Source organism: Nematolebias whitei, chromosome 9, assembly GCF_014905685.2.
Source record: "Nematolebias whitei isolate Nwh7 chromosome 9, NemWhi1, whole genome shotgun sequence".
In the NCBI taxonomy this organism is placed as follows: Eukaryota; Metazoa; Chordata; class Actinopteri; order Cyprinodontiformes; family Rivulidae; genus Nematolebias; species Nematolebias whitei.
The window spans coordinates 50,191,434-50,201,010 of NC_056506.1; the positions used below are offsets into that span (position 1 = coordinate 50,191,434).

Below are 9,577 nucleotides of genomic sequence, written 5' to 3' on the forward strand. Positions count from 1 at the left end.
ACATGTTCAGAGGAGGGACAGTGGTTTGGACATGTCCAGAGGAGGGACAGGGGTTTGAACATGTCCAGAGGAGGGACAGTGGTTTGGAATGTCCAGAGGAGGGACAGTGGGTATACTGGTAGAAGGATGTTAGAAATGCAGCTGCAGGAAAAAGACAGAGGAGACATATGGATGCAGTTAGAGAGGACATGGAGGTAGTTGGACAGAGGACAGAGTGAGATGGAGGAGGAGGACAAAATGTGGAGACCCCTGAAGAGGGAAAAGCCAAAAGAAGAAGGTGGATGTTAGAGTCATATTTTCATTTTTCTGAGATATTTATTTTTGCAGTTCCACACAAACAACTTACAACAAACTTTGTTCAACAAATGAATAAACAAAATAAATGGAAACTGTGCAAATCAAAAATAATGTAATTGTTATTTTAACCCATGTTAAATGTCTGTTCTTTATGGGAAGGACAGTTTAGAGAAGGTGAGTCTGTGACCTGGAGGTCGCCGGTTCAAATCCTTACACTGTTACATTAAAAAGTGGGTGCAAAAGATGAAGTTCTTACCTTTGCACCCTCCACCCTCATTTGTCCCACTCAAGACCCTTGAGCAAGGCCTTGTTCTGTTTGTTATTAAGTAAATTATTTAATTAAATTTAATAATTAATGTTTATTTGTCTCTATGTGTCCCTGTGATGGACTGGAGACCTGTCCAGGTGTCCTCTGCCTCTCGCACAGTGACTGCGGGACATGGGCACCAGTGACCCCCGCAACTTGAAAAGGAAGAAGCGGGTAAAGATGATCGATAGATGGATTGATCGATTACATTATCTTGGAAGGCTTGCCCAGACCCCCTACCTCCTGAATGGTGCACGCTCACCTCTAATTCTGGCTCCCAGTTTTTCCATGTTTGTAATTAGTTTTAATGTTGATCCTACAGGAAGAATTTTAATCTTTTTATTAGCAATGAAGAATCGTTTGAACTGAAACTTTTTGCTGCATTTTGGTGAAGTTTGCAATATTTACAATATTTTTTCATTCAATTATTAAAATTGTAATAATCTGTACCACGAGCATCAGAAGCATCTGTAATGTGTGTGTGTGTGTGTGTGTGTGTGTGGGGGGGCATGTCCCCTTCACATACAATGGTTGCGATGCCTATGATCCGTACAGTAAGACCCATTTTAGGTGAAAGTTTTTTTATATAAAAAAACATAAAAGTTTACAATAATGGAACTAAAATTTAGGGGAAACCGTTTTTTTTAATAGCTCTGCAGTGGGAGTGGACTTTACTGCGGAATTTGTTTGTGTTTAGTATTTTAATTTTATTAAAAATTCAGCACCTTCATGACCCAGCTGGGTCTGTTTCAGCTGTTGGACAGATCAGTTTTAGTTTGTTCTGGAACTGAAAGAAGGTGGACTTCCTGTCAGAACATTTCTATTTAATATTTATTCTTTCTTTTCAGACCTCCAACAGGAACCAGTCCAAAGGCCGGAACTGAGACCCACAGACCACAAGTTCTTCAACCAGGACAGGAACTCCAGCCAGGATCAGGAAGAATCAAAACCAGAACCTCTACGTTTCAAAGAAGAAGAGCAGGAATTCTGCACCAATCAGGAGGAAGATCAGCTCCACCTGAAGCAGGAGGCTGATCTGTTTATAGTGACCACTTTGCTTGAAGAACCTGACCACAGTGAAGCAGAACCAGACAGGGAGCAGCTCATCTCTCAGATTTCTGCTAGACCTGAGGACCAGGATTTAGGGTCAGTTGAAAATTCAGAGTGGTCACCAAAAGAGATGGATCATACGGATGGTTGTCATGGTAACAAAGCAGACCAACCAGCAACATCTCAGAAGTTGTTTTCTTGTCACATCTGTGGAGAAACTTTTACAGAGAATTTACTTTGGATCCGTCACATCAAGGTCCACAAAGTTAAGAGCCAGAACTCTGAAAGAGTGCAGTACTGTTGTCCCACCTGTGGGAAAAACTTCTCTGCTTATAATAAGTTGATCATCCACATGAGAAGCCACACAGGAGAGAAGCCTTTTTCTTGTGAATTTTGTGGGAAAAAGTTTCGTACTAAAGATAACTGTAAAATCCACATGACGACCCACATGGGCGAGAAGCCTTTTTCTTGCACTTTTTGTGACAAGACGTTCAGTGTATACGGGAAATGTAAATCCCACATGAGGACGCACAATGAAGAGCAGCCGTACTTCTGTCAAACCTGTGGGGAAAGATTTACTCATAAACTGAGCCTCAGATTTCACATGCGTCTCCACCCAGGTGAAGAAGGGACACCTGAGCAGCTTTCATGCCCCACCTGTGGCAGACGATGTTCTCATCGGTCTCATTTACTCATCCACATGAGAACCCACACAGGGGAGAAGCCTTATTCATGCCAGGTTTGTGGGAAAAGTTTTAGTTCTGACGGAAACCTTAAAGTTCACATGAGAACACACACTGGGGAGAAGCCTTATTCATGCAACTTTTGTGGGAAAAAATTTAGTATTTTTGGAAACCGTAAAGTCCATATGAGAACCCACACAGGAGAGAAGCCTTATTCATGCAAGTTTTGTGGGAAAAGCTTTAGTATTTTTGGAAATTGTAAAGTTCACATGAGAACCCACATTAAAGAGAAAACTTTTTTTCCTGTAACACCTGCAGAAAATGTTTTCCTTTAAAGAGACGACTCAAAACGCATGCACACTAAAAAACATGTTCAGCTGATGTTTCTCTAACTTTTTTTGGTTTATCTCAGTGCCCACTGGACATTTCTTTAATGTGTTTAAACATTGTTGTTCTGTTTTTTTATATATTTTTGGTTCTAAAGCTAAGAAAGACTCTCAGACTGTTTACCATTTTATTGTTTGTTTGTTCCTAACCCTGGTCCTTGAGGAACACCTTCCTGCATGTTTTGGTTCCCTGCTCCAGCACATGTGATTCAGTGATTTAATTACTTCCTCAAGTTCTGCAGAAGCCTGTTAATCATCCCTTCATTTAAATCAGGTGTGCCAAAGCAGGGAAACAACTAAAACATGCAGGATGGTGTTCCTCAAGGACCAGAGTTGGGAACCACTGGTTTAGGTGAAGTGAAATTTGACATTGTTCTCAAGACTCATTACCAAGGTGAAGTCTTGTCTCCCTTACAGAGACCTTGAAAAGGTGAGTCATGATTTTATTTGATCTCGTTATTGTACGGATCATAGGCATCGCAACCATTGTATGTGAAGGGGACATGCCCCCCCCCCACATTACAGATGCTTCTGATGCTCGTGGTACAGATTATTACAATTTTAATAATTGAATGAAAAAATATTGTAAATATTGCAAACTTCACCAAAATGCAGCAAAAAGTTTCAGTTCAAACGATTCTTCATTGCTAATAAAAAGATTAAAATTCTTCCTGTAGGATCAACATTAAAACTAATTACAAACATGGAAAAACTGGGAGCCAGAATTAGAGGTGAGCGTGCACCATTCAGGAGGTAGGGGGTCTGGGCAAGCCTTCCAAGATAATGTAATCGATCAATCCATCTATCGATCATCTTTACCCGCTTCTTCCTTTTCAAGTTGCGGGGGTCACTGGTGCCCATGTCCCGCAGTCACTGTGCGAGAGGCAGAGGACACCTGGACAGGTCTCCAGTCCATCACAGGGACACATAGAGACAAATAAACATTAATTATTAAATTTAATTAAATAATTTACTTAATAACAAACAGAACAAGGCCTTGCTCAAGGGTCTTGAGTGGGACAAATGAGGGTGGAGGGTGCAAAGGTAAGAACTTCATCTTTTGCACCCACTTTTTAATGTAACAGTGTAAGGATTTGAACCGGCGACCTTCAGGTCACAGACTCACCTTCTCTAAACTGTCCTTCCCATAAAGAACAGACATTTAACATGGGTTAAAATAACAATTACATTATTTTTGATTTGCACAGTTTCCATTTATTTTGTTTATTCATTTGTTGAACAAAGTTTGTTGTAAGTTGTTTGTGTGGAACTGCAAAAATAAATATCTCAGAAAAATGAAAATATGACTCTTTAACATCCACCTTCTTCTTTCAGCTTTTCCCTCTTCAGGGGTCTCCACATTTTGTCCTCCTCCTCCGTCTCACTCTGTCCTCTGTCCAACTACCTCCATGTCCTCTCTAACTGCATCCATACGTCTCCTCTTTGTCTTTTTCCTGGCAGCTGCATTTCTAACATCCTTCTACCAGTATACCCACTGTCCCTCCTCTGGACATGTCCAAACCACTGTCCCTCCTTTGGACATGTCCAAACCACTGTCCCTCCTCTGGACATGTTCAAACCCCTGTCCCTCCTCTGGACATGTCCAAACCACTGTCCCTCCTCTGAACATGTTCAAACCACTGTCCCTCCTCTGGACATGTCCAAACCACTGTCCCTCCTCTGGACATGTCCAAACCACTGTCCCTCCTCTGGACATGTCCAAACCATCTCAGTGTGTCCTCTCTAACTTTATCTCCCAGTTGTTCAACCTGTGCTGTACCTCTGATGATCTCATTCCTGATCTTCTCCATCCTTGTCTCTCCTAAGGGGAACCTCAACATCTTCATTTCTGACACTTCCAGTTCTGTCTTCTGTCTTTTTGTCCATGTCTCTGTCTCCAGACCATACAACAGAGCTGGTCTCACCACTGTCTTGTAAACTTTTCCTTTGACCTTTGCTGACACCCTTTTGTCTCAAATCACTCCTGAAACTTTTCTCCATCACTCCATCTTGCCTGGACTCTCTTCTTCTCCTCTTCACCACACTCCCCATGTTCCTGGACAGTGGACCCCAAGTCCTTGAAGTCCTGCACCTTTGTGACCTCTGCTCCTTGTAGCCTCACATGTTAGACTGATACCATGTCATAACTGTCACAGTCTAACTACTTGAGTTGAAAGTCTAATAAAATGTTGTTTTTCTGACTATTTTAACCTGTGATATAAAGTTTTTTTTTGCATGTTGTTGTGAGTTACCCAGAGGCCTGAGGAGGAGGCCCGGCCCGCCTCCTCTTGTACGCTATCTGGAGGTTCTGCTCACCCTAGCTTCTCACGCTCCCTCGTTATCTAGAGTTTTTTAAGCTTCTCACGCTCTCATGCTATCTCAAGGGTTTTTCACAGACTTTGAGTCCAGGTGGGCATGTTGCTGGGAGATGTTCCCATGTAATGCAGAGAGTATTAAAGTGTGACACTCAGAATAAGAGTTGAAGTCTGCTGTGGATCCTGATCCGATGCCCAGCCTGAATTGATGTTATCTTTTTACTTGGACTGAAACGGCTTCGCGGTCCGGTGTCACGGTGAGGGGTTTTACATCAATATCTGATTTGTACTGAAAGTACTTGTACTTTTTGCTTTGCTGAATCTGTGGCAGTTTAATAAATGACACTTATTATCCTAGCAGAACCAGCTTGTGAGTTTTTATTCATTGCTTCGACCTTTCCCCGAACCTGTATTTTGTTTAAGATAATTTCATAGAACACTACTTAAATAGAAAAATAATAATTGCTCCAGTAATCTGTAATTCGGATCTGAAACATTTTTATGAACAGTCATTCCTCTGGGATCTGTCTCACTTTGACTGACATCATATTCTGTTAACTGATGATGTGAACTCCGCTTGGAACTATTTTCATAATAGTTTCATTTATTTCCTGAACAAACATGCTCCTTTACGTCAGTTCAGAATAAAGGGACGAGACAGCCCCTGGTTTACTCCAGAGCTAGCTGACCTCCTGCACAGGAGAGATCATCTTTGGGCCGCAGCGAGAAAATCTGACTCAGACACTGATTGGTTGAGTTTTCAACAGATGAGGAATAAATGTACAACTGCTGTCAAAGCTGCAAAACGCAACTATTTCTTATCTCAGACCTCCAAAAATCTAAATGACCCTAACAGATTCTGGAAAACCATCAAATCTCTCTCAGGCACCCCCCAATCATCTGACCTCCCATCACAACTTCTCATTAACTCTGTTCCTGTGTCAAATCAGCACGAGATCCTGAACTGTCTCAACAAACATTTTGTTGCTTCTGGTTCTTTATTTGACACAGTTACTAATGGAAGATCAGCCACTTCACTTAATAACCAAACTTCTACAAATCAAATCCCTCCTACAAGTCAATCCTCAGTTAATCACAGCTTCTCTTTTTCTCCATTCTCAGTCAGTGAGGTCAATAAACTGTTAAAAGATCTTGACCCTAAAAAATCTGCAGGTCCAGATGAACTTCCACCTTATTTCTTAAGACTGGCTGCTCATATCATCACAGTCCCTGTGACCCACATCTTCAATCTCTCCATAAGACAAAACTCCATCCAGACACTTGGAAAACAGCCTTTGTTCTTCTTTGCTGAAGGGAGGTGACCCCACCTCACTGAACAACTATGGAGCAATCTCTAAACTCTGCATTTTAGCCAAGGTTCTAGAAAAACTGATAAACTCTCAAATCAAAAATTACCTGGACTCATTTAACATCTTACCTCCAAATCAATCTGGTTTCAGGAAACAACACAGCACAACCACTGCTTCACTGAAGTTCTTAATGACGTTGTTGAAGCACTGGATGCTAAGGATTATTGTGCTGCACTTTTCTTAGACCTGTCTAAAGATTCTGACTCTGTGGATCAGAACATCTTGTGTCATAAACTCTCAGAAACTGGTTTCTCAGATCACACCATTGGTTGGTTCTCTAACTATCTTTCAGACCGAAGGCAATGTGTTCAACATAATGGTACTTCCTCCAGTTATTTAACAGTCAACAATGGTGTACCACAAGGCTCAGTCTTAGGACCCACCCTCTTTACAATCTATATACATAATGTAGGTCAGAGCATCCCTAATGTATCCATACATTTCTATGCTGACGACACAGTTGTTTATTGTCGAGCTAAAACTGTTGCTAAGGCTTTCCAGCTTTTACAATCCACCTTTAACATCATCCAGACAGATTTGTTCCGCCTCAAACTTGTCCTAAATGCCGAAAAAACCAAAGGGATGCTTTTTTCAAATAGGAAGTTGGTCCCAGCAGTTCTTCCTCTGATCTCATCCTCAAATGGTGTCCCCATTGAGTTTGTTGATTCCTATAAATATTTGGGTTTCTTGGTCGACTCACATCTCTCTTTTAAGCTCCATGTGGAAAACTTGGTAAAGAAACTGAAAGTTAAACTGGGTTTCTTTTCCAGAAACAGATCCTGTCTAACTCTGAATGTTAGGAAACACCTTGTATCTGTGACTTTCCTCCCCTCCGTTGATTACGGTGACATTATTTACATGAACGTTCCTACAAGAACCCTGCAGATGTTGGATGCTGCAGATGTTGGATGCTGTCTATCATGGTGCACTAAGATTCATAACTGGCTGTAACTACCGTACCCACCACTGCACCCAGTATTCACTGGTTAACTGGTCACCATTAACTTCACGCAGACTCTCCCACTGGTATATTTTCATCTTTAAATCACTTCCTGGTCTGCTGCCTTCATACATCTCCTCCTACATGTCTCTGCGTGAGTGCAGCTACAGCGTGCGCTCTCAGGACATCATTACCTGCAGTGTTCCCTCAATGAGGACTGAACTAGACAAGAGGACCTTCTCCTACTCCGCTCCTGTTTCCTGGAACATCTTGTAAAAAGATCTGAAGCTCTCGACCTTTGACCTCTCTAAGTGGCTTTAAGAACCTGTTGGACTCCTGGCAGGGACCGATGCAGACATGTTCCTGTTTTTAGTTTTCTACATTCACGTCAGAATCTAGCTGTTTTTGTTACTTTTCTTTTTTAGCCATCCTATTTGTAAAAAAAAAAAAAATCTGTATGACTTTTTATACCTGTCTATTGTTGTCATCACTCTTTTTTAAATCAGGTCTCTCTTGTAAATGAGTCCTCGAGGCTCAATGGGATGTACGTGTCTAAATAAAGGTTGAATGAAAAATCGCTTCAGTAAATAGACGCAGCCATTAGCTTTGTTAGCTTAGCTTGTTTACTAAACTCGATTTCCGGTTCGGTGTAACGTTCTTTGTTATCCGGGCTCTGCCCCGAGTCTCACGGAGCTCCTGGTGGTTGTGTGAGCAGGTTCAGAGCTACGTACCGACTCTGTGCAGCTTCAGCTCAGGTTTCCAGCTGACATCCAGCAGTCTGCGCTGACGGTCGAGCTCTTCTTCGTACCGCAGGATCGTCTTCTCAAACTCGGAGAAGATTTCTGAGGCAGCAGCGCTCAGTCTTTCACCGATGAACTCTCTCAGAAGAACAACCGAAGACATTTTTACTACAAACGGTTCTCGAGAAAAATAAAAAACACGTTCCTCCACAAGCAGAGAACCCTTCTCTTCCTCCAGCCGAGTTTCTTCTTCTTCGGTCTGCCCGCGGCTGAAACACCGTGTCGTCAGCGCCCCCAGCGGTCTGCAGATAAATTGCCTTTAAAAATCTGAACATTTAAACCACATTACTGTAATCAAAAGTAGAAAAACACAGTTATGAATGTTTCAACTGTTATATATTATTTTGTTTATTGTGTATTTTTACATCGGGATATGTCGTTCGGTGTTCCAAGTCAAATTATTTGAATCAGTCCTAGTTTTCCTTTTTATTCTGTTTGGCAGATCATCTTAAAACAGAACCTTCTGGAGCTTATCAAACCTGTAGTGTGACACAGGGTGTGGTAGTGTATACTGTTCAGACTGGATGAAAAATAAAATATGACGCGTTTTCCTCTTTTATATTGAACTTATCTGTTGACAGATCTACAGAGGGGTGCACTACGAAGCCAGATTTCCTGTGTAAACAGCTGAAAGTCGGCGTTTTCTGTGTTACGGAGGATTTTTTTAAAGTGCTGCCTGATCACTATGGCAACAGATGCTGAGCTCATCACCTGTGCGTTTCAGTTACTTGTCGGTCAGTAGTAAAAGCTGTTCCTGTTGACTGTTTTTAATTAGATGGAAAACTGCCGTGTATTTAGATACCAATAAAGTTGTGTCTGCAAAGTAAAACAAAATGACAAAAACTCAGATTGTTAAAAAATGTAGACGTCTTTAGTCAGTCTGGGCCTTGGAATTAGAATTATTAGCATTTTAATTTTCAATTATAACCACAAACAAGCTTTCTTCAGTCATATACTTATGTCATATAAGTCATATTAAGTTATACTTAAAAAAAAAAATATATATATATATATATATATATATATATATATATAGCCTTTAAGGACTTTTATCTTAAATTAAAAAAAAATTCAAATTATTATTTAATTAACTCAATGTTCTGCTTAGGAAACTGTAATGCACCATATTCCTCTGCTGACTGCCACCAAAAAGCTGCACAACAAATGAAAATATAAAAAGTGAAAATAATGTAGCGGTTTTACCATCTGAACCAGAACTACATCAAGTTGTCCAAAACACTGTCTCCCTTTTTAACATTTTGTCTTGATTAGCTGAGACGTCCAGTAAAGGCTTAATATTTAGTTTGTGCACCAGAGAAGGCTACAAGTTAAACATTTAACAGAATTATTGGCACATTATGGGATGGAGTCGGAGCTAAATAAATCTCTTAACTGTGGAATAAAAGCATCTTTCTGTCCCGATCTAAAC

General features: G+C 40.9%; 1 protein-coding gene across 1 annotated transcript in view; it reads left to right on the forward strand.

Moving 5' to 3' along the window:
• Positions 1-8,194, forward strand: part of LOC119414323 (zinc finger and SCAN domain-containing protein 5A-like) — a 30,161-nt gene extending 21,967 nt beyond the window's left edge. The window contains exons 2-3 of the mRNA XM_037681417.1: positions 1,453-2,274; positions 8,064-8,194. Coding sequence (XP_037537345.1) covers positions 1,453-2,274; positions 8,064-8,194 — 953 coding nt within the window. The remainder of the gene's footprint in view (positions 1-1,452; positions 2,275-8,063) is intronic.
• The last annotated feature ends 1,383 nt before the right edge of the window (positions 8,195-9,577 follow it).